This window comes from Bos indicus, chromosome 2 (genome assembly GCF_029378745.1).
Source record: "Bos indicus isolate NIAB-ARS_2022 breed Sahiwal x Tharparkar chromosome 2, NIAB-ARS_B.indTharparkar_mat_pri_1.0, whole genome shotgun sequence".
Taxonomy (NCBI): Eukaryota; Metazoa; Chordata; class Mammalia; order Artiodactyla; family Bovidae; genus Bos; species Bos indicus.
The window spans coordinates 120,622,679-120,648,194 of record NC_091761.1 but is presented as its reverse complement, the minus strand read 5'-3'; the positions used below and the strand labels follow the sequence as shown (position 1 = coordinate 120,648,194).

Sequence of the window (25,516 nt, the reverse complement as noted above, 5' to 3'; positions counted from 1 at the left end):
CAACAGTTGCACCTTGCAGGCTTCAGAGCACAGGCTCAGTAGCTGTGGTACATGGGTCCAGGTGCCCCACGGCATGTGGGATCTTCCCAGACCCGGGATCGAACCAGTGTCCTCTGCAGTGGCAGGTAAGAGTCTTAACCACTGGACCACCACTAGTCTCTTTCTCACACAAGGAAGCAGGAGCAAATGATTGGCTGGGATTTGTTGTACATCCCTGAACCCAAAGCACAGCACTGTCTCCATTGGCCCAAGCTGCCTTGTCCTTGGGCTCAAGAAAATCCTGCAGATGAGCTGAAGGCCAAGAGGGAGCAGACTCTTCTTATGAACACACTCTTGGACCTTTCTGCCTTCTTATGACTTCTAATGACCCAGAAAAGGGCTTCTAAGTCAGATCCAGAATTCAGCGTCATTTTACTAGCCCACAGCTCCTTAAAAAATGCCACAACAGGGGATACAAACTTTTAACACACTTTATTTAAGGGCCAAACAAGGCAGCATTTGGACAGTTAAGAAAGGCACCTCATTGAAAATAATACATCACAGTGTTGTAGACTGATCCCAGTCATAGGATTTGAGGATGGAAAGGACAGTCTTTGGATAATGTTGCTTAGGACACTTGCTCATTGATTAAAAAGAGTCCTTTCACATGATGTGGATGGAGGAAGGCAAGAGCACAGGACTGTGGCGTATGCTGGGTGGCTGCCGAGGGCTCACCCGTGAGGGCAGGTGGGCTGGTAAATCAGTGGTGAGTATGGAAGGGAGGGACACCAGCCTGCCCCATGACTCCAGTAAGCCGGATTTGTTGAGACGCCGCCCCCAGGAACACATTCCATGTCTATTGCACGTGGGGAGATGACGTTCTGATTTCATGGTATGGGTAACCAGGATTAGTAATCAACTCCTGCCCTGTTCCAAGCTATGGGTCAGACAGGACAACAGTGTGATTTCCCGCATTCCTGGGCTGGCATGAGGTTCTGATCAAAGCTGAGGTCTCAGGGCACTGAGACCTGTCCAGTTGTCACCAGTCCAAAGTAAATGAAAGCATGATTCCTTAGAAATAATATTGCATCTCCTTGTTTCTATTTATACCCTCCAATCAAGTGTTTTAAAAAATTAATTTTCCCCTTTGCTTATGCTTTTAAGAGTTCTACTCCACGTAAATGAAACTGCTTCATGGCAACACAGCTCCTCTCCCCCGCTTGGGCCCTCACCGCTCCTCTGTCCCCATCCTTACCCTGACCGCCCCTCCCTCTGCCCAGCACCTAAGAGCAGGGATCATGCCGTGGGGTGATGAGTAGTGGTGCAGTCCCGCCTGGCCTTCTGTTACTAGGCTGAAATAAAGAGGAGACAAGAGAAAACAAAATGCATTTTTAAAAACCAAGTAACCATCAGAGAAGGTTGGCATGCACACCCCAGTAACCAAATGCATTAAACACTGGACATTTCTCTGCCAGGTGAAAGCTCTCATGCCTGCTGAGGTTAAGGCTCTGGAATTAAGCAAAGCAAAAATTGAATTCTACCCACCCCCAAGAGGACATATGCACCCCCGACGACCTTCCCTTTCCCATTGGTAGCCCAAATATCACATGTATATGTGTGCACGTGTGAATGCACACAGACAAATATTTGAGCACAGATCATGCACACGCTATCAGCAATCATTCAAGGACCTCAACTTTGAGGCCAAGTGCCTGCAACTGTCCCCCGTCAAAGGGGAGTCAACTCTAAGATTCATGAGGCCACCTCACCCAGAGAAGCAGCCCAGATCCCTGCAGACACAGCAGACAGTTTTGGTTTCACTCCCTTTCCTTGTCCATTCTCAGAAATCATGTGCTTCCCAGAAACATCCCATGCCAGGCTGGGTTTCCGTTAAGAATGGGTGGAGTTAGTCTCCAACCAGGGAAACAAGGCAGAGCAGAGCCAGCAGACACTCACTTGAAGCAGACAGAGAGGGACACAGGTGGCCACGTACCGCAGCCAGTTTCCAGGCGGACAGAGGACAAGCCCTCTGGTGGTCTCACAGACAGCAGGAGAGCTCAGGTCAGGTGGGGGCTGGGCACTTCCGAGGCCACTGCACTGAGTCAGCAGAGTACCCTGGGCAGGTGGCATTATTTACTGGACCTGTCACTGACTTTTTAATGGTTTTTCCAGAGCCTGCTGTTTTTGTGGTCCCTCATAGCAGTCTATTAATTCCTCCGTTTGCCACAGATCAAACCAGAGACCAAAAGGCACAGTGTGGATCTCAAGAGATGCCTAAGAGCCGGGAGCCGAGGTTAGGAAGAAAAGCTGGTTACGGCCATAGGTGATCTTATTTTGGGGGTGGTCCTTTCTTGGGGAGACTGTGGCCACCACCGTCATGACATAAGGGGTGAAGGACTAGATATGGAAGGGAGAGGGCTGCGTTCAAAAGGGATATATGTGACTTCATATCCTGTAGAGACTGGGCTTGAATAAATGCTAATCAACATGATCCCCAAATGATCCTCAAATCACCGTTTTGTTCACACTTGCAAACAGAGCAAACATTGAAAATAAAGACAAATCTATCCTGCTGTCTTTGGGGAAGTGGACTGGCTGCTCTCAGATGCCTAGCCTGGATGTTCAGAAGACAGTCTGAATTCAAGAGGACCTTTCACCTGGTTTAATTCTTTGGCATCAATTTAGTATTCAACACAGGTGCCGAATGATTCCTACTTTATAGAACCATGGGGCAGATCACAAAAATAATTCAACTTGGCCAGGCTCTTTCTATGGTGATACCCTCTCCCAGTAATTTCTGGAATCTATAAAGTAAGTGCCTTTTCATTCCTGTTTAGGGGGAAAAAATTAATGATCCCTTTCCACAATGACTCATTGACTTTTCATTATGGGTGAGAAAACAAGTGGAATTTCTGGCCAACAGGCTGCCATCAGGAACTGTAGCCCTGCCTGACTGCATGTGACCCAGGACTTCTAATTAGCTGCTGGAGATGGAAAAATACCCAGGAACTTGTCTGCCTGGCGGATACTTGAGTTAGTTTATTTTGGTTGAAAATAAAGTGAAGTGAAGTGAAGTCGCTCAGTTGTGTCTGACTCTTTGCAACCCCATGGACTGTAGCCTACCAGGCTCCTCTGTCCATGGGATTTTCCAGGCAACAGTCCTAGAGTGGATTGCCATTTCCTTCTCCAGGGGATCTTCCCAACCCAGGGATCGAACCCGGGTCTCCTGCATTGTAGACAGATGCTTTACCGTCTGAGCCACCAGGGAAGTCGAAAATAAAGAGTACGGCTAAAGAAGTAAACAGTCTCGCCTACAATTTAAGAAGTATAAGAGTGTACACATACTTATACTTACACACGTGTGTGCACGTGCACGCACATACACACCACACACACACACAGATGAGATGAGACTTGCGCACACACCAAAGGTACATGAAGCAAGTGCTTTTTTAATCAATACATCAAATGATATTCTTGCTGGCCTGAGGAAGCTTCCCTCTGCCTACTCTGCCATTCCCACCCACTCGTTCAACAGGGAAAGGAAGAAGAAAGAAGTTCCTTTTTGGACCCAACATTAAATAAACATAACCAAGTCTTTACATGTGGCTTTGGAGAATGCTGCTAGGATGCTTGCAAACACGACGTCAGGGGTCTGGGACGCATCGATGGCGGAGTGGATCCCCCGTTTACTGTAGTACTCCACCAGCGGGGTGGTTTGAGTGTGGTAGGCTTCCAGGCGGATTTTCAAGGCCTTCTTATTATCATCTGATCGGCGGATCAACGGTTCCCCAGTGATCTGAGAAGAAGAAGAGGGCAATGAAAGGCTGGGACTCAGCAAGGTCTCCTAATCCAAGGCCAGATGCAGATCTGAGATGCTGTCTGATCCCAAAGTCCATCACAGGGAGAGACAGACAATCTAGACCTCCTTCAATAGAGAACTATGAAGACCTTCACTATTCCCAGCAAGCTGGTCCCAGGAGCAGACCACCTGGTCCAGAGAAATCGGGGAGCCTGAAATAGCAACTGCAAGAACAGGGCTGAGGGAGGCGATGGGCAATGTCTTTATCTCATAGCTGGTGCTCAGGCTGTTCAGCTTCCACGACAAACACTTGGAGGGTGAGAAACAAGAAAGAGAGGCCCCTGAGACCAGGAGAATACATCAAAATCAGAGCTGCAGTAGAAATTACGATCTTAACTGCTTCAGTTTTTTACCAGGCCATCAACGTTCTAAACGTGGCAAGTGGGGTGGGGGGTGCTGAGTGATAGCATTGCAGATCTGAAATGCGACAGAGCTGACAGATGGCTTTGCAACCTGTGTGACCTGATGAACTTGTCTCATTTGATAAGGTTAAGTCCAGGAAATTCATTCTGTTGTGGCCTGCATGTTCTAAAACAGACTAAATGAACTATTTATGCAAATATTTCAGTGACTATGTATGAGACCCTCCCTTTTACATCTGCAAACAACTGAAGACTGTCATAGGAACTTGGCAGTGTTAACCTGGCCAAGCCCTTCTGGAATCTGCAGGGCACAGTAGAGTCATTAGAGAGAGGATATTCTTCTGAAGTGGGGCTGGTCAACAAACCTCTCTTCAGTCCTGTCCTCCCAACCCTGGCTTTAATTCAGGCTTCCAAGCAGCCTTCTCCTCCTGATTAGGTCACCACTGAGGTTCCCATGATGCCAGGAAGGGGCTGCTCTGGACAAAACAGGTACAAACTGGGCACCATCAAGTAGCTGGCACTGGTGGCTACCTCAAGGTCAAACAGTAAGTCACCTGGAGGGACACTCTAAAGACGAGCCACAGTCCATGTGATTTACGTGACAGTGATACTTCTCATAGTTTAATGATGGTGGGAGGAACAGAGGGAAGATGAGAAGAACAAAAGGAAGAAAAAGTGAAGAAAGAAAGAGTAAAGAAAGAAAAGGACGTTTCCCGTCCTCAATTTACATACATCATCTTTCATGGGTTCCTTTGGGGGATTGAACTCCTCGTGGTAGGAGCGGCCACTCTGGGGGTGAATCAGTCTGCAAGACAGCAAATGAACGTCAATCAGGCCGCTGGAACTCCAGGGGTCTCCAAGACCACAGGCACAGAGAAGCTGGATGCAACGACTTTAATCCAGCAGAGAAACCAGTTACAGGCATCCCTTGCTTAGGAAAGTAACTGGGCATATATCAGAGCGAGTATCTTTTCTCTTTTGACCCAACATTAAAATAAGTGTCTGTCTGGCTGGAGGCTGGCATGACAGCCTGTGGGCTGTGTGTCCCATAGGTCTCACACAGCCACCCATGTATTCACCTGTTCATTCAACAAGTGCTGACTAACTGCCTAGTCCAGTTCAGGTCTTGAGCTGAATCCAGGGGCTACAGAGAAGTGAGTCAAGATCCCTGGTCACAAAGAGTGCTTAATGTAGAGAGGGAGACAAATGTGGAAATAAGTAACTACAGTAGATGTGGTAATCCTTTAACAGAGACTTGGACAACGTGCCATGGGGCATGGGGGACAGAGGACAGAGAGACTACCCTTATTTTCTAACCTACTTTGGGTAAAAAACAAGAAAGGCGCTATAGGAAAAAACACGTGCTATGGACGCAGATGTCACCAGACAACGCCGCACACCTCTGACCACAGAGACACAGACAGCCCAGCCATCAGAGGGCAATGCTCAAGGTGTCAAGAAAACTGACACATTAAGTCACAGAACAAAGAGCTCAAGAAGCAGCTTTTATCTGGCACGGGATATGTAGCTGGCAGCTGCATCTCTGCCATGTCCCCTTAAGCAATAAGCCCACGCCCCTGACTGGCAGTGGCCACACCACAGGAGCCCCGAAACCTAAGAAGGGAAGGAGGCAGGCCAAATGCTGCTCCGCGGCTGGGGCCCTCTCAAATTCCCGTGGTCTCCCAATTCTATGCCAACCAAGATCTGCTTATTTAACCGATGCTGCTCTCTTCATGAAGTCTGTTAGACCAGAGCTTCCCAACATTTTCTACCTCTTGGCAGGCACAGAAAGTACTCAGCGTGCTTGGTCTGGTGGCAGAGGGGGTCAGTATTTCAACACATCAGTTGGGAAAGTCTGAGTCAGACTTCTGAAGCCACACAAATTTGCAAAATGTGGCACTGTGTTTCCATGACAGCATAATTTTGGGGGGCCAAGGGGTCCATTTATAGAATAAGGTGGTCAGGGGACAAGTGACTGCAATCACACAGCCCAAGGTTGAGCCTTTCTTTGAGTTGCTGGAGGGGTTCCTCTGGTGCATTCACTGGAAATGATGCCCACTGGGAGACCCAGAGAGAGGAAGAGCAGGAGCTGGGGCTCGACTACAGCTTTCTCTTTGGGAAGGGCTGGGGGCATGAGATGGGGACCATGTTTTTTTTTTTTTTTCTGGCTGAACCTCGAAGGATGTGGGATCTTAGTTCCTCAACCGGGATCTGAACCCATGCCCCCAAGCATGAAGTCTTAACCACTGGACCACCAGGGAAGTCCCTGGACCATGTTTCATCACCTTCTGAATAGCACAGGGCATATAGCAGCCAGGCAGCAACAAACACAACTCTCTCCTCTCCATGTCTCTACATCAGCTCTCGCTCACTCTCAGATTCCCTCAGCCCTCCAGTTACATATAAATACACTGCTCCTTCTCCACCCTCAAATATCATTTTAAGAAGAATGCAAGACTCATTTTTTAGAAGGGAAAAGAAATCAATCTCCAAGTTCTTAAAATGGGACTGGTCTCAAGGACAAAAGTACCAAAACAGCTCTTAGACCCACTGAGCCTGGCCTGGAGGTGAAGATGTGGGGGGACCAGGCTGGAATGCTACAGCCACTGCTGCCTTGGCTGAGATACTTCAGACACCTGCGTTCTCATCCACAGAATGGCAATGGCACAAGACATAAGAAACCAATGAAACCAGAGAGCCAACACTGAACAGGTTAAACAAAACCCACCAGCCATACTTATGGCAAGGAATAAAATAATCACCCATAAAATTATTAGAAGTGAGGCCTGAGCCAATTCAATCTTATCATGTCAGATAAGATCCATATTAAACTGGTTAGTTCCTGACTCTTTTTCTGGCAACCATCAGCACAGTGGACGATGAGGCAGAAAGCAGGCTTTTGGTGCCTGTTCTGCCACTGACATACGTACAAATGGACTTGGAAAAGCACTTTCACACAGTCTGACCTGTTCTGTTTCCTCCTCTGTGAGGAGAGCACTCACTTCCAAACCGAGAGACTGAGCCTTCCCTCTTTCGCCCTCTACAATTGTGTAGTTTGTTTTCAGAATCTCTCGGTTCCCCACCAGCCAACTTCAGCCTCGTCACTCCACAGGTGGATCACACGAGGCTCCTTGGTGGGGTCCTTGTCTGTTTCTTCTTTCCCTCAACTGAGCCTGTATCCCAGGACCAAGCCAATATTATTACAATGCTGTATCGGCCACAGCACCTAGTGGCTTAAGAACATCCCATGACTCCTGACTCAGGCAGGTCTACCCTCTCTGCTCCTTGGCAGACTTTGCAGCTTCCCAACCTCTCTCATTCTACCATCCAGCCTCCCAGGCCATTTCTCCAGCTCTGGACATTCTTGCCTCTACTTCCTTCTGGGAAAACCTCAATAAAATCCTCTCTACCCAGGAAGGTCAAGTCTCACTTTATGCCTCTCTCCTAGCCAGCCTTCCCTCTCTGCCCACAGGCTCTCTTACTGGACTCCTATTGCACTAAACAGCCCACGTTTCATGTAGGGTTTGTGGACACTCTGAGGTCAGAGATGGGCACTGGTATATCCTCTCTTGGTCCCTTGCTCCCAGAGCTGTGCTGTGCACAAAGCAGGCACTTAGGAAGCTGGGCCAATCAGATCAAAGGTCCCTTGTGTCATCTAGTTCTGTTAACATTTACTTTGCAATGTCTGGGACCCCAGCCCTGGTGATGTCCCTTCCTAACAACCCTACTGCTTCTTGGACTGTATCAACTTTGCCTACTCTGTGCCAGTGCAAAGAAACAAAAAATCTGCACTGAAGGAGCCTATGCAATAGCTGGAAATATGAAACCTGGACATTTGAAAAGGAAATTAATACAAGGTGCATTCCCCTGTATCCAACACCACCTTCCAGAACACATCTAACACTTATTCTGCTGCCTGAGGCTCTCCTTAAAGACACGAACTGCAGACACACGGGGGAAAATGCTCAACCTCATTAGGAAATCAAAGTAGTACATTTATAATAAAAAAAATCATGTCCCCCTTAATTACTAACTTACATGTACTACAATGGTCAGAGCATCAGTTTGCCAGTAGACAACTAGTAGAAACACAAATATACAACAACTAGGGAATAATGAAGTAAATGATGGTTCATCTACTGTGAAACAACATGCAGCAATGAAGAATAATGGTCACAGGAGGCTGGTTCAAGATGGAAAGCTGACCACCTTCCTGAGATTCCATTAAAATGACTAAAGGGGGACTTCCCTGGCGGTCCAGTGGTTAAGACTTTGCCTTCCAAAGAGGGGGCTTGGTTTCCATCCCTGGCAGGGGAGCTAAGATTCCACATGCCTTGTGGCCAAAAACCAAAATATAAAACAGAAACAATATTGTAACAAATTCAATAAAAGACTTTAAAAATGGTCCACATTAAAAAAAAAAAAAAAAACCCAGGTTTAAAAATAAAGTGTACTATTGGTACAGTAACAGTAATAGACAGATGAATTTTTAAAAAAATAAATAAAATGACTAAGGGATAAAAATAAGATATGGTCTATAATAAAGATAAGAATGGGAGGGTCTATTAGTAGTTGGAAGCTTCCCGAGTATCTCTGGAAGGCAGCACAAAGCAGATGTAGAGTGTCGGTGAAAGGGTTAAGTAAACTGTAGCCTGGAGCAACGGCACTCTTTAAGAGCCACTCGCACTCTTTAAGAGCCACTCGTCAGAAGCTGAAGCGTTTCTGTGTTCAATGTTAACCCCTATAGAGAAGTCAGCACTTTAAAACAAAACACACAAATAAATTAGTGTTTTTTGCTAAGCTGGCTGTACCGTGAACAAAATTTCTTCAATTTTCTAAACTCTGTGAAGATGGTCCTACTATTTTTATAAGAAATAAAAAGCCTACAGCAAGGTATGGCAACTCCAACTGAAATCAAACTTAAAAAGCACTGAAATGGAGATACACATGTAAGGAATTTAGTATTTCTTAAGCACCCATGTCAGCAAGGTTCTGAACTATGCACAACAAGCTATCTATCATGCACAACCGTTCCTTGAAGCAGGTACTATTACCCCCATGCAACATAAGGATACAGCCTTAGAGAGGTTAAGAAACTTGCCTAGGGTCAGAGTTAAAAGGTGACAGGACTGAGCTGCTGCTGGACTTTGGATCCCTTGCTCTTCTTTCCACATCCCCATCCCATGTCACCAAATAAGATCAATCCCCCTGGAAACGGCACTAAGCTTCATGGCTGGGATTAGGCCAGAGCAGTTCCTGTGGTCTGCCAAAGCTCTGATGAAGCATGAAAAGAAGGGACCTTCAGGAGACAAATACCTTCCTGTGATTCTCCGGATGAGCAGAGAGTCTGGGATGCTGAATTCAATCACAGAATCAAGCTTCTCTTTCCTCTTCTCCATGAGGTCATCAAGCTGTAAAAAGAGCATGTGGCCCACCTAAGCTACCAGAGCTTGATAAGACCCATTTCCCTCAAAGGAATAAAGAGATAAAGGACCAGGATTTGCTTTCCTGGCTTGGTGTTACAAAACCAAGTCACTCACCATTTCTGCCTGCCTCACGGTCCGAGGGAAGCCATCCAGAAGAAAACCATTTTTGCATGGAGGGGTCTCCAAATTCTTTTCAATGAGCTCCAAGACCATTTCATCACTCACCTGGAAGTCAAGAACAAAACAGTTGTTGGGGTTATATCCATTAACTAGGTGGCAATAGCCCAACTCCAGGGTTATTTAAGTCTGTGTCTGTATAGCCTGATTACTAAACAGGTTCTTGACCCCAAAGAAGCAAAAATCAGAGCAACTATGGAGTGGCTCCCTTTGGAAGATTCAGTTTCATGATTATTTCTGTGCTTGCCACACACACATTCTCTTCCCTTGAGACTCTCCTGTGTCCCAGTAATCAGGGAGAGGAAAGAGGATTCCAGGATTCCATCTAGAGACCTCCAAGTCTTAGGTCCCGAAGGCCTCTCTGGCTATTAGTCAGAGTCCTAACCATCAAATAACAGCTTCTCGGCAATTAGCTGTCCTCCAGACACAAGAAAGTGAGGGTACACAGCTGAGAGACCACTTGAGGGAGGCTCCAGGAGAGAATGAGCGTTGACCAAAATGTCAAAAGGCACCAACTTAACCTGTTTCACAATTTTGATTAGGCTAACAGTAAAGGGACCCAGGCCACCTTGGACAGGAAGCAACAGAGAAGTTTACTGACCTGACAAGACTGGGTCAGAACCAAGGAGCCAGCCCAACGGCCTCTGAGCCTCTCTGAAAACTCTAGTGAGGACCCTCTTTGGCTTTCAAAAGCTGGAAGAAAAGCTCCCTGCCAGTGTTAAAGTGAAGGCTGCCCATTTTGGTAGCTAACGCTCTTATCTCCTGGGACCAGCTGTGAACTTGGGGACAAAGTATAAGCTCTACGACTAAGTGAAGGCTGGAGATAAGTAATCTCATTGCCACATCCCATTTTGTTCTCAGTACAGGATCTTCTATCAAGGTCCAAAGTCCAAAATACCCAGCTCTCAGGAGTGACTGACGGCCTCACTCACATGAAGGGCAGGCCAGAAGTAAAGGGGCAGTGGGCGCGTCAGCAGAGCTAGCCCAGATCCACAATCTCAAAGCCTGACAGGAGGTTAACTCAGCCCAGCACCTGCCCTAACCAACATACTGAGATATGAAGACCAGAGGCCCAAGCACAAAACGATTCTTCCCAAGACCAAATCCCAGAAAAACTCAGTTACAATTAAGCTCTGGCACCTAGGTGGTGCTGGTGGTAAAGAATCCGCCTGCCAATGCAGGAGACATAAGAGATGGGGGTTCGATCCCGGGGATGCGAAGATTCCCTGGAGGAGGGGATGGCAATTGATTCCAGTATTCTTGCCTGGAGAACTCCATGGACAGAGGAGTCTGGCAGGCTACAGTCCATATGGTCGCACAGAGTCAGATACTGCTGAAGCAACTTAGCACACACACCAACCAAAACGATCTAGTGGATAACAAACTGTACTTCTCCTATCAGATCAACTGGGCTAAAAACAAGAGAAAATGCTATTATATTCTCCAAATAAGAAGGATACTTTTGTTAACTGCCAAGCAACCCCTCTGTTAAGAGACACAGAAGAGAGTCACAAAAGTAAGTAAAAGCACCCTGTGCCTTCTTGAGTCCTCTCTTGAAGGACCCTTGAGTTCTGGTCTAGGGATGTCAATTTTGTTTCTGGCTCTAAAAACTAGGGTTGTATTACAAAATACGCCAGCACAAAGGAACTTCAAGAATACTGTGAATAAAATCAGTGCCATAAATTCAGAATGAACCAAGCAGACTTGCTAATGTAAAAGTTCATATAATCTTCCAGTTTGTTAAAACACCCCACAGCACAGGGCTGTCTGACAGAACTTTCTACAATGATTAAAATGTTCTATCTCGGGGCTTCCCTGGTGGCTCAGTGATCTGCCTGAACGAATCTGCCCGACAATGTAGAAGACAGGTTCGATCCCTGATCCGGGAGGATCCCACATGCTGCAGGTCAACTAAGCCCATGTGCCACAACTACTGAGCCTGTGCTCTAGAGCCCAGGAGCCACAACTACTGAGCCCACGTGCCGCAAATACTGTGGCGCTCATGCTCAACCACAAGAGAAGCCACCGAAACAAGGAGCCTGCACACCGCAACGAGAGTAGCTCCCACTCGCCACAACTAGAGGAAAGCCTGTGCAGCAATGACGATGCAGCACACCCGAAAATACAGAAATACAATTATAAATATTAAAAAGTTCTATATCTGTATTGGATAGCAAAACCCTGAAATGTGGCAAGTGAAGCTGAGAAAGTTAATTTTAAATTAAAATGAATTTCAATAGCTGCACGTGGCTGGTGGTCACCCTGGCGGGGCAGACCTGGACTGAGGAAGATCAACATTCATTGGTCCCACCGAACCTACCAGCTTCCCGGCATCCATAGTCGCCTTCAGCTTCTTTCCCAGCTCTGAGCCGGAAGCCACCATGGCCCTCAGCATGTCTCCGGTAGCCAAATGGCAGACACAGAAGTTTTTAGCCAATTTGGGTGCCTGTGGAGGGCAGGACAAAACACGGGATACGGTTAACAGTGCAGGCCTTGGAGTTTGACTGCCGGGGTGTGAAGCTGACTCTGCCACTTTCTGGGTGTGTGCAGAAATGCCAATTTCCTTACCTGTAACAGGGATAAAACTACCTTATGTTATATTCTAACCCATGATTATAGGGTTGCAGGAAGAATTACATGAGATAATACATGGAAGCACTTGCAACAGTGCACCTAGCACAGGAAACTGTCATAAATATCAGCTATTATCGCTGCTTTCACTAGACACACTAGTGACACTTAAGCCTCAGCTTCCCCATTATGAATGGGAATAGAAACAGACAGTTGCTCTGAAGTTTAAATGAGTTCACGTATATAAAGCACTTGGCACAATGCCTGGCATGTAACATGCTGAATGAATATTTGCCAAAGGAATGGATGTGTGGATGTCAAGTACTGTGGTCACTAGTGTGGGAGGCGGCTGGGGCCAGATGCAGAAGTCTTCCCCGGGCAGACTTGGCCTTCCCCTTCCCTGTCATCCGGTAGCTGCATTACCTGCACCAAATCACTTAACCTCTCAAGAGGCACAGTTTTCTAATCTGTTTAAAATGAAAGTACAAAAAAAATAAAAAATAAAATAAAATGAAAGTACAAAGGCTCCATCTCAAAAGGTAGCAGTGAGCATCAGATGAGCTATGTATGAAGACCACCTGACAAGCAGTGGGGCTTCCCAAGTGGTGCTGTGGTAAAGAACCCGCCTGCCAGTGCAGGAGACATGAGAGATGTGAGTTTGATCCCTGGGTCGGGAAGATCCCCTGAAGAGGAAACGGCAACCCACTCCAGTATTTTTGCCTGGAGAATCCCATGGGCAGAGGACCCTGGCAGACTACATTCCATAGGATTGTGGAGTCAGACACGACTGAAGCGACTTAGAACAGCACAGCACCTGGCAAAGTAAGCTCTTGGTAGTTCTAGTAGGCAGGACAGCCTTTTGGTTAACAGCATGGGCTGCAGAGTCAAACTGCCTGGGTTTCAGACACCAGGTCCACCAAGCCTGGATATGTGACTTGAGAAAAACTGTATCACTTCTGTAAATTTTAAATTTCCTCTAGGTAAAATGGAGATGGTACTATCATCTCCTGTATCACTGGATTGATGAGAGATTATGAAGGATCACTGTAAGCGTTCAGGAAGCATCAACTGTTACTGTGACCCTTGCCTTAATTCCATGTTCACTCATACGCCTCTTCCTAGAACCTCGCTGGGAGCCAGCGAAACAGATGAATAGGAGACACAGACTCTGTCCTGTATGAGCTCACAGTTCAGTAGACTACGCAACTGAATGAATACCAAAAGAGGAAGAGACCCTGGACAGTTCTACGTTGGTTTCGCAGAGGCAAAAAAGAATGTAGAATTCAAAAGGAATAGAATCAGTTCAAAAGCCTAACACTTACCTTTCTGGTTCAACTGTTATAGAAAATAAGTAGGGTGGGACCTTGTTCAAACTAGTTGGTTGGGAGTTTTCTCAGATGCACGTGATAAAAGCCAAATAGGGTTCAGTGCAACAAGTGCTGATTTGTGAGTCACGGACTGATTCAGCTCAAGCAAAGAACTGATTTCCGAGCAAAACAGAATCCAGGTGAGGTGTTAAAAACAGCACTTTAGAAAAGCAATGAAAGTCAGGCCCCTCTGGCAATGGAAAGTCTCTGGTCTTTTGGGCTGGCACAGCGGCCACAAAACCAGAAAGCTGTGCTTTTCTGGCGATCTTTCTTCTTGGTTGTTGAAATTAACTTGGGTGGAAAATTTGGAGGTCACGCCTCTTCCAAGGGAGAGACTAACCAAAACACCAGCAAAGCGCTGTCAGCACAGAACCTAACCATCCTATTTTTATTACCCCAAACCACAGGACACTTTTGTCCTGTTCCAGGCAACTGGACTCTGCAGCTCTGTGGAACAACACTCTCAGAGGGAAGGGGTGACACGGAGGAAGACTAACTCCTTCATTTTTTGCTGGCTGCAAGGGAATCATTGTGGTGGGCTGCAAAGAGCATGAACCGAGGAGTCAGACAGATCTGCATATGAACCTGGCGGCCCCCAAAAGCTGGATGACCTTTGGCTAGTTACTTAACGTCTCAGAATCTGTTTCCTCACCAGTTAAATGGGGGATGATGTCTACTTCACAGGGCTGTTGTGAGGATAAAATGAAATAAAGTACCCAAAACATCAGACACACTCTGTGCGTGTGTGTGCACTCACTCAGTTGTGTCTGACTCTATGCGACCCCCAGGCGGATTCTTTACCAGTGCACCACCTGGGAAGCCCCAGACACTGTAGGCATTCAGTAATTAGAAGGCCTCCTTCATGGTCTTCATTTCTTACACTATTCTTTAATTGCAAACTATAGAAGAACCCTAATGAAATGGCTGTATTATATTCCCCTGACTTCACGCTTATACTTTAAAGCAACGCTTTTTCTACTCCAAACCACCTAAGGGTGCTGCTAAAATACAGATTCTAATTTAGTAGGGTGGGGCCTGAGCATCCGATTTTAAACACGCCACAGGACTGGCTATGCTGCTGACCCCTGGGCCATATTCTGCTGTGGCTGAGGCCCTGAGCCACATGTCTCACTAGCCAAGGGCCACTTTTGAGCCCAAGAAATAGGCACCCCACCTGTGTGAGAAACCTGTGGTTGGGGAAGGTGTAGGTCAGAAAGGCTCAAACTGTTAGGATGGGAGGCTGCACGGTGGGGCTGCTGCTGCTGCTAAGTCGCTTCAGTTGTGTCCGACTCTGTTCGACCCCATAGACGGCAGCCCACCAGGCTCCCCCGTCCCCACTCTTCAACTTCAGTGTGTTACCACAATCATCTAGGGCACGTGCTAAAAATACAAAGTCTGGCCCCTCTTTAAAGTGTATGATTGAGCGACTTTCAGACCTGTTATGGGGACTTGATAAGATTATATATCCACAAAATAATTCAGCACAGTGCCCGACAACTAGGGAAATAAAGGGAAACTGATAGTCAAGATAGTCAAGATTTGATTTAATCAAGATCACTTGTCTTCTAGGGGGCTTCCCAGGTGGCTCAGTGGTAAAGAATCCACCTGCTAATGCAGGAGACGTAAGAGACACGGGTTTGATCCCTGCGTTGGGAAGATCCCATGGAGGAGGAAATGGCAACTCCTCCAGTACTCCTGCCTGGAAAATTCCATGGACAGAGGAGTCTGGTGGGCTACACTCCACAGTGTTGCAAAGAGTCGGCCTGAGTGACTGAGCACACACACTTGTTTTCTCACCTCACAATCGTCATCCGTGCAGTCTTTCCCACTTTCACCCCCAGTGCCTCTGCACATACAGTTGCAATCATCTAAAATACTGTTGGACACGCTACCCACCCCGCAAACCACACACACATTCAGAAGCCTCAACGTTCCCCTAAGCAACGAGGGAGAAGTTCTAATAGCTTAGTAGTGTGCTCCATGCCCTCCCCAACCAACTTCCTTTACCTTCCAAGCTACTCAAATTTGTCCCCACAAGCCCCCTACCTGGATGCCCTGTACCACTGCTGACAGCTGCTCTATGTTTGATTTCCAAATACATAAGCCTCTCCAAGGACCTCAGCTCAAGCTCCTCTCTATGCAGGAATACCCTCTCCCTTCCCCTTACTGGTCCAAGTTCTACCCTCTCCCTTCTAGAGTCAACTTCTGAGCATCTCTCCCCCACCAAAAACCTCCCCAACTGTCCTTTCTTCCTCTGAGAAGGAATCATCAGCTAACTCGGTGTTTGCAAGATGCCAAGCAATTTTCCCATGCACTGTTTTACAGTATGTATAATACGTAACTGGAGAAGGAAATGGCACCCCACTCCAGTATTCTTGCCTGGGAAATCCCATGGACAGAGGAGCCTGGCGGGCTACCGTCCATGGGGTTGCAAAGACTTAGACATGACTTAGCAACTAAACCACATTAATACATAACAAATACAGGAGGTAGTAACTAGTTTTATCTGTGTTTTACAAATGAAATTCAGAGGCTAAGTTGACCCAAATTGCAAAGTTAGTAACAGCAGATCTGGTAACTGGTCTCAAGACTGTCAAGCCCTAGCTCTTATCCATGACACTAAATAGGCTTCTTTACCCTGCAGCTCTAGCAAGGAACTTACCTAACAAAACATGCCACCACCACCCCCAAAGCCTTAGTGGCTGTCCTTGGGGAAGGTGTGTATGTGTGTGTGTGTGGAAGGGAGTGCAAGAAGCCTTCACAGTGCTGGCAATGTTCTGTTTCTTGATACGGGTACAAGCTACACAAGTGTGTTCACATGTGAAAATTCATCAAGCCGCCCTCTTAAGATGTCTGCACCTTTCTCTGTGTGTATTATACTTAAAGTCATTTAAGAGCACAGAAACCTGCGTTTGAATTTCAGCTGTACCTTTTAACTGACCATGTAACCTCAGGTTAGTGATTCTTTGAGACTATTTCTTCATCTATAAATTGGGTGTATCAGTGGGTAGGTAGGAGAAAGAATGGAACATTCTTCACTGGGAGGTTAGGAGGAAGAATAGAAGATTCTCAACAAATCATAAGTGAAAGTGGCTCAGTCATGTCCGACTCTTTGCGACCCCATGGACTATACAGTCCATGGAATTGTCCAGGCCAGAATACTGGAGTGGGTAGCCTTTCCCTTCTCCAGGGTATCTTCCCAACCCAGGGATTGAACCCAGGTCTCTCACATTACAAGCAGATTCTTTACCAGCTGAGCCACAAGGGAAGCCCAAGAATACTGGAGTGGGTCACCTATCCCTTCTCCAGCAGATCTTCCCAAAACCAGGAATTGAACTGGGGTCTCCTGCATTACAGGCAGATTCTTTACCAACTGAGCTATCAGGGAAGCCCTCAACAAATCACAGTCCTTGTTCTAACCCTGAACTATCTGAGCAGTTGTCAGTCACTCATCAGTACTTCCCCTGTGGTACTCTGCACTAGTAAGTACTGCCTACATGTATGTTGGTTTCTGCTCCTACATTTAAGACTGCAAGCAACAGGATGCTAATGCTGTTCAAGAAATCAGTCACACGTTCAAATCCTATCTTCGCTACTTTACCTATGTCCTAGGGCAAGATACAGACTGGGCCTCAGTTTATCAGTAAAAAGGCAAAGATAACAACAGGACCTTCCTCCAAGGGCTGAAAGATTAAATCAGATGACATTAAATCTGGATTAAAAGGATTAAATCTCTGGCTGGGGGGGGGGGGTGGTGGAGATGGGGGGGAATACGGGGAGTCTGTCACAGAACCCAGGAAAGGGTGACTATTTTGCGATACTACACCCTCTTGAGGGCTACCCTGCAGCTCTAGCAAGGAACTTACCTAAGAAAACATGCACAGGGTAGGAGACAAATCTAACCCAGGGCAGCAGAAAGAGCAGGAGCTCCAGAGTCATTCAGATGCAAGAGCAGCCAGTTACTTGCCCCGTAACCTAGAGAACAAGCTATTTGGGCTTTAGTTTCTCTATCTGTAAAAGGGGGAATAGGAACGTGGGTCTCACTGAGTTTGCTTCTGCACTGGGTTAGTGCACAGACATAACTGACCAAGCCTGATCTGCAAGACGGCAGCTGACAGCCTACACGTGCTGGCCGTGAAGAGCCGGTGTCAGCTGGACACATGGAAGAAACTATGAGAGGGGTTAGCAGAGGAAAACAGGAAACACACTGTGGTTTTGGCCGCACCCTAAGAACATCCAACCCCAAAAGGGAGACAGGGAAATAAGGTTATTTAAACAAAACAACAAACCCACGAGGTCCAGATATTTTAGACATTATTATGGAGAAAGCAATGGCAACCCACTCCAGTACTCTTGCCTGGAAAATCCCATGGACGGAGGAGCCTGGGAGGCTGCAGTCCATGGGATCACGAAGAGTCAGACACGACTGAGTGACTTCACTTTCACTTTCATGCATTGGAGAAGGAAATGGCAACCCACTCCAGTGTTCTTGCCTGGAGGATCCCAGGGACCTCGGAGCCTGGTGGGCTGCCGTCTGTGGGGTCACACAGAGTCGGACACGACTGAAGTGACTTAGCAGCAGCAGCAGCATGCTGATGCAAAAGCAGGCAGCTTAAAAATGTTTAACTATTTCAGTTAAAACTAACTTTTAAAAGGAAACAATTATTTCAGCCATGCCAACATTAAATACCTAAGACACTAAGTTTATACAGGTGTAAAAGGAAGCACCAGTGGGAAGAAAAAAATTACTGAGTAGGTACTAGGCACTAACCCAAGGTACAGGACAACCTGTAAATTGAAAGAGACTTGAGGGACTTCCCCAGTGGTCCAGCAGCTGACTCCAAGCTCCCTATGCAGGGGGCTCGGTGTTCAACCCTCAGTCAGGGAATGAGATCCCACATGCTGCAACTAAAGATCGAAGATGCTGCGAGTGGCCACTAAGATCCAGTGCAAATAAATACATAAACACTTAAAAAAAAAACTAATAAAAAAATGAGACTTGAAATGCAAATGAATAGAAACATAAACATTTACTCCCACTATTTATTTTTTATGGAATATTATGTTTTTCTACAAAAAAGAATGTCTTTTAGATACACACTGAAATATTTACAAATGAAACAGTATCTGGGAGCTTCTTTAAAATCATTTGTGAAGGGAGACCAGATGGGGAAGGAATGGCCACCAGCTGATGGTAGCTGGGCCTGGACATGTACCTGGGGGCTCATTACACCATCCTGTCATCTTTTGCGCATTCAAACTCTTCATAATTAAAAGCTGGGGTGTGTCTGCAGGCTACAAGCTGCTGCAGGCTGCCACTCTGCAACCTCTGATTTATGAAGTTTTAATTCCTTAAAACTACAACTGCCAGTATCCCTATGGTTCCCAATACCTTAAGAAAGGTGTACAGAGGTTAAGCAACTTGTGTAAATTTTACCCTTTCAAGTCCCAGCTAAAGTCACATCTCCCTGACTTCCATAAGGCCTTCTCTGACCAACTCTCATCATATATACACCCCTGTAAGTCAGCTCACAAGTAGAATTTCCCTCAAAACTTCCTGAGTACATCACCCTTTACACTGAGCTACAACTGAGTTGGGGGTTGAGGGAATGTATTATCAATTAAGATGAGTGAGTCAACAATTAGTGAACACCGACTATGCGCCTGGTTGTCATCTAGGTGTGCTTTACACACACATAATTTTCCAGTATCCTTGTTAACTTTTGGTCTAGAGGGACAAGGACCTTCTCCGTCTTGTTTACTGTTCTATCTCCAATGTCTGGTGCTCAAGAAATGCTGACCGCATAAGCATTATCCCCATTTTTCAGCTGACAGCAGTGAGGCCTAGAAGTTACAAGTCTGTTAAACTGTCAAGCCCTTGCTTCAGCACTGAGATTGGCTGCCCATTTCACAACCACTGAAATTATTAACTTCAATATGAACCAAGGGGAAAAAAAAATCAATGCATTTGAGTTACCTTGTTTATCTTGGTCACTCACAGCAGAAGTCCATAGAGTTTGGGATTAAATATACCTAGCCACAGGTTACCTAATAACTGAGGGTGGCAGAAACAGGAAAGAGGAACCTTCTGTATGAAAGGACAAGGGGATTAGGCTAACTGTGAGCCTCAAGGGCAAATCGGCTCTGCCTACAGAGAGAAAAGGGAAAGTGGTCTTTCTTGACTGAGTGCATGCGTGCTCAGTTATGTTCAACTCTTTGCAATTCCATGGTCTGCAGCCCACCAGGTCCTCTGTCCATGGGGATTTTCAGGCAAGAATACTGCAGTGGGTTGCCATTCCCTTCTCCGCAGGATCATTCCCACCCAAGGATCACTGGCAGGCAGATTCTCTACCATTGAGCCATTTCGGAAGCTTTTCTTGACCTAGTAGCCAGAGCCAAAAAGCAAAGTCACAGGAATGAACTGAATCCTCCCAGACTCCCCTTCTCGGCATCATCCATATCTAGTAACCTCATCAAGTGCCAAGTAATGTGCTGGGTGTCACAAGAGTTCCAAGAAAGAGTAAGACAAATTGTCTGCCCAGACTTTGTAATCTTTGCAAGGACTAGGAATAGAAGAGGGGGCACAGAGCAGCATCCAGAACCTCATTTCCTTAGGAGCTCAGATTTTCAGGAATTCTCTCTTTAGACCCTAACAACCAGCAAAATCCTGAGGTCTGGGAGGGGCGGGGGCAATTCCAGGAGGATAATAACCCAATCTATGGGCTTCCAGGAGAAGGCAGTGGCACCCCACTCCAGTACTCTTGCTTGGAAAATCCCATGGACGGAGGAGCCTGGGAGGCTGCAGTCCATGGGGTCGCTAAGGGTCTGACACGACTGAGCGACTTCACTTTCCCTTTTCACTTTCGTGCATTGGAGAAGGAAATGGCAACCCACTCCAGTGTTCTTGCCTGGAGGATCCCAGGGACCTCGGAGCCTGGTGGGCTGCCGTCTGTGGGGTCTCACAGAGTCGGACACGACTGAAGTGACTTAGCAGCAGCAGCAGCATGCTAATGCAAAAGCAGGCAGCTTAAAAATGTTTACCTATTTCAGTTAAAACTAACTTTTAAAAGGAAACAATTATTTCAGCCATGCCAACATTAAATACCTAAGATACTGAGTTTATACAGGTGTAAAAGGAAGCACCAGTGGGAAGAAAAAAATTACTGAGTAGGTACTAGGCACTAACCCAAGGTACAGGACAACCTGTAAATTGAAAGAGACTTGAGGGACTTCCCCAGTGGTCCAGCAGCTGACTCCAAGCTCCCTATGCAGGGGGCTCGGTGTTCAACCCTCAGTCAGGGAATGAGATCCCACATGCTGCAACTAAAGATCGAAGATGCTGCGAGTGGCCACTAAGATCCAGTGCAGTCAAATAAATACATAAACACTTAAAAAAAAAACTAATAAAAAATGAGACTTGAAATGCAAATGAATAGAAACATAAACATTTACTCCTACTATTTATTTTTTATGGAATATTATGTTTTTCTACAAAAAAGAATGTCTTTTAGATACACACTGAAATATTTACAAATGAAATGTTACAGTATCTGGGAGCTTCTTTAAAATCATTTGTGAAGGGAGACCAGATGGGGAAGGAATGGCCACCAGCTGATGGTAGCTGGGCCTGGACATGTACCTGGGGACTCATTACACCATCCTGTCATCTTTTGTGTATTCAAACTCTTCATAACTAAAAGCTGGGGTGTGTCTGCAGGCTACAAGCTGCTGCAGGCTGCCACTCTGCAACCTCTGATTTATGAACAGTTTTAATTCCTTAAAACTACAACTGCCAGTATCCCTATGGTTCCCAATACCTTAAGAAAGGTGTACAGAGGTTAAGCAACTTGTGTAAATTTTACCCTTTCAAGTCCCAGCTAAAGTCACATCTCCCTGACTTCCATAAGGCCTTCTCTGACCAACTCTCATCATATATACACCCTTGTAAGTCAGCTCACAAGTAGAATTTCCCTCAAAACTTCCTGAGTACATCACCCTTTACACTGAGCTACAACTGAGTTGGGGGTTGAGGGAATGTATTATCAATTAAGATGAGTGAGTCAACAATTAGTGAACACCTACTATGCGCCTGGTTGTCATCTAGGTGTGCTTTACACACACATAATTTTCCAGTATCCTTGTTAACTTTTGGTCTAGAGGGACAAGGACCTTCTCCGTCTTGTTTACTGTTCTATCTCCAATGTCTGGTGCTCAAGAAATGCTGACCGCATAAGCATTATCCCCATTTTTCAGCTGACAGCAGTGAGGCCTAGAAGTTACAAGTCTGTTAAACTGTCAAGCCCTTGCCTCAGCACTGAGATTGGCTGCCCATTTCACAACCACTGAAATTATTAACCTCAATATGGACCAAGGAAAAAAAAAATCAATGCATTTGAGTTACCTTGTTTATCTTGGTCACTCACAGCAGAAGTCCATAGAGTTTGGGATTAAATATACCTAGCCACAGGTTACCTAATAACTGAGGGTGGCAGAAACAGGAGAGGAACCTTCCGTATGAAAGGACAAGGGGATTAGGCTAACTGTGAGCCTCAAGGGCAAATCGGCTCTGCCTACAGAGAGAAAAGGGAAAGTGGTCTTTCTTGACTGAGTGCATGCGTGCTCAGTTATGTTCAACTCTTTGCAATTCCATGGACTGCAGCCCACCAGGTCCTGTCCATGGGGATTTTCAGGCAAGAATACTGCAGTGGGTTGCCATTCCCTTCTCCGCAGGATCATTCCCACCCAAGGATCACTGGCAGGCAGATTCTCTACCATTGAGCCATTTCGGAAGCTTTTCTTGACCTAGTAGCCAGAGCCAAAAAGCAAAGTCACAGGAATGAACTGAATCCTCCCAGACTCCCCTTCTCAGCATCATCCATATCTAGTAAACTCATCAAGTGCCAAGTAATGTGCTGGGTGTCACAAGAGTTCCAAGAAAGAGTAAGACAAATTGTCTGTAATCTTTGCAAGGACTAGGACTAGAAGAGGGGGCACAGAGCAGCATCCAGAACCTCATTTCCTTAAGAGCTCAGATTTTCAGGAATTCTCTCTTTAGACCCTAACAACCAGCAAAATCCTGAGGTCTGGGAGGGGCGGGGGCAATTCCAGGAGGATAATAACCCAATCTATGGGCTTCCAGGAGAAGGCAGTGGCACCCCACTCCAGTACTCTTGCTTGGAAAATCCCATGGACGGAGGAGCCTGGGAGGCTGCAGTCCATGGGGTCGCTAAGGGTCTGACACGACTGAGCGACTTCACTTTCCCTTTTCACTTTCGTGCATTGGAGAAGGAAATGGCAACCCACTCCAGTGTTCTTGCCTGGAGGATCCCAGGGACCGCGGAGCCTGGTGGGCTGCCGTCTGTGGGGTCGCACAGAGTCGGACACAACTTAAGTGACTTAGCAGCAGCAGCATGGGCTTCCAAATTCTGAGATCATAAATCTCATCCCTGATCTATGGGCCCATTATGTCCCAGGTGCCAAGAGAGGCCTCACAGTCAGCAGAAGGTGACCTCACTCCAATCACGCAGAACCTTGAGGTTCCAGGCTCCTTGAGGTCAATTTTACTAACTTGGGAAAGTCATCTGACCTCTCCAGGCCGGTTTTCTTACCTGTACATTGAGGTACCCTCTCCTATCCACCTAACTTGGCTCAGACAGGTCATATCACTTCTCTGAGCAGTTCTCCTTATCAGCAGCATACTACAGCTGGCGCTTTCCCCCACGTCCGGGAGATGCTCCTCCGCCTTCAGACATTAGTCAATACCAGAAACGTGCCCCTACCGCGAGTGCCTGGAACGTAACCCTAGAACGTAATCTACTGTCAAATCGCACTGAATCTAGGGTCCCTGTCTCCAACTCGGGTTCCGATCTACATGTCTCAGTCCAGGGCTCACACTTACCCTTCAAATCTTCTCAGCTTCTAAACCCTAAAGGAATCTACTCAGTCCTTTGATCCCCTAACCCAGCACCTCAGGCCTGGGGCACTCAAGAACTCTAACTCAGACTCCCTCGACCTCCAACTTGGACCCTCCCCAAAACACCTGCCAGAACCCCAAACGCCAGCCAGGGAACCCCCCGTCCAGGCCTCAGCCCGCGCGGCCTGAGTCTGGGGCGAACCGGACCTTCGGCCGCCCTGACCTTGAAGTTTCACGAGCTCCACCGACAAGCCCGGCTCAGCAGCTCACCTGGGTACCCTTGCCGGCTCCGGGCGGCCCTAAGAGCACGGCCCGGACGCCTTTAGGAGACTCCGGGACCGGTTCGGCCGCAGGCACGTTGGGAGCCATGGCCGCCAAAACCTCGCACTGCTCAACCCGCCCGCACACCTCTCAGATCCAGCGCTTCCAGGCCAGCGCGCCACGCACGCCACGCACGCCTCGCTCGCCGCTCACACTGGTCCGTTGCCATGTCTGTCAGTCCGCTCCGCCCGCCCCTGAGCGCGACGGAAACTTCAGCTTACCAACCACGCAGCCAGAGTGGGGAAAGCTGCTTTTGATTGGACAGAATCGGTGAGTGAGTAGGAAGGGGCGGGCCACTATGTACGAAGGGGCGGGGCTCGCGCCGGGTGTGCGGAGTGGGCGGGAAAACGTGAAGCAAGCCTAGAGGCCTGCCTCCGGGTTCTAGGTAGGCTTTTGACAGTTAATGGCACGGGCAACCCGAGTGAAGTCCTATAAAATTGCCCGTGGGAGTACAAATGAGTGCAATCAGTTTTAGAAGACAAATTGGCTAATATGTATCAAATATCCTTTGGTCTAGCAATTCTACTTCCAGGAAATCCAAGGACATAATCTAGGATATATGTAAAGACTTGTTTGGAGAAGGCAATGGCAACCCACCCCAGTACTCTTGCCTGGAAAATCCCATGGACGGAGGAGCCTGGTGGGCTGCAGTCCATGGGGTCGCTAGGAGTCGGACACGACTGAGCGACTTCACTTTCCCTTTTCACTTTGGTGCATTGGAGAAGGAAATGGCAACCCACTCCACTATTCTTGCCTGGAGAATCCCAGGGACAGAGGAGCCTAGTGGGCTGCCGTCTATGGGGTCGCACAGAGTCGGACACAACTGAAGCGGCTTAGCAGCAGCAAAGACTTGTTAAACAAAAATATTAGTTGTAGCACTTAAAACGGTCCCCAAACCTAAAACACATAACAACAACAACAAAGGCAATATCCTAAATGTTTCAACAATAAGCTGAGTTAAATAAGTAGCAACAGGTTTGTATACTGAAACCCGCTCTCCTCGTTGTATATTTAATCACATGGGAAAATGGATACAAAATTGCGGTTACAACAAAATCACAGTTTTGTTTGATAGTTACAGATGATGATCTCTACCGAGTGTGATTACCAGAGCTTCTTCCCTTTTCTGTGCATTTTTATATTTTCAAAAAATTCTGTAATGAATTCTGTAATAAGCAGGAAAAGGGAGTTTTTCCTCAAAAGAAATGTCCTTTTCTTGGACAGTTTAAATCCTAAGGTCCTCTCAAGATCAGCCCCAAGGGCCCCTTTGGACCTTTAGACCAGAGTGTGATTATGAAACAGTTTTCTTTCTCCACAGACTTATGGCAACTCACTTCCTTTTTTTTTTTCTTTTTTTCCCCCTAGCTGTGCCAAGTGGCATGCAGGATCTTAGTTCCTCAACTTGTAATAGAACCCATGGCCCCTGCAGTGAAAGGACAGAGTTTTAACCACTGGACTGCCAGGAAAGTCCCACAGCGCATTTTCTACATCCTGGAAATGAATTTGCTAACTTTTCCGCTTGGTTTCTTCTATTTTAC

General features: G+C 46.8%; 1 protein-coding gene across 2 annotated transcripts; it reads right to left on the bottom strand.

Annotated features, from left to right (window-relative positions):
* Positions 1-452: 452 nt before the first annotated feature.
* On the bottom strand, positions 453-24,090 carry AK2 (adenylate kinase 2). Of its 2 annotated transcripts, XM_019978783.2 has the most exons (7): positions 23,928-24,090; positions 12,127-12,252; positions 9,744-9,854; positions 9,520-9,614; positions 4,936-5,008; positions 3,583-3,778; positions 453-1,331 (listed from the first exon to the last, which is right to left on the bottom strand). In XM_019978783.2, exons 1-7 carry the CDS (start codon positions 24,024-24,026, stop codon positions 1,327-1,329), a joined length of 705 nt encoding a protein of 234 aa, XP_019834342.1. In that variant the 5' UTR covers positions 24,027-24,090; the 3' UTR covers positions 453-1,326. The 2 variants fall into 2 exon arrangements, with proteins under 2 accessions (XP_019834342.1, XP_019834336.1); XM_019978777.2 differs by lacking the exon at positions 453-1,331 and having other exon boundaries at positions 3,412-3,778.
* Between the last annotated feature and the right edge of the window lie 1,426 nt (positions 24,091-25,516).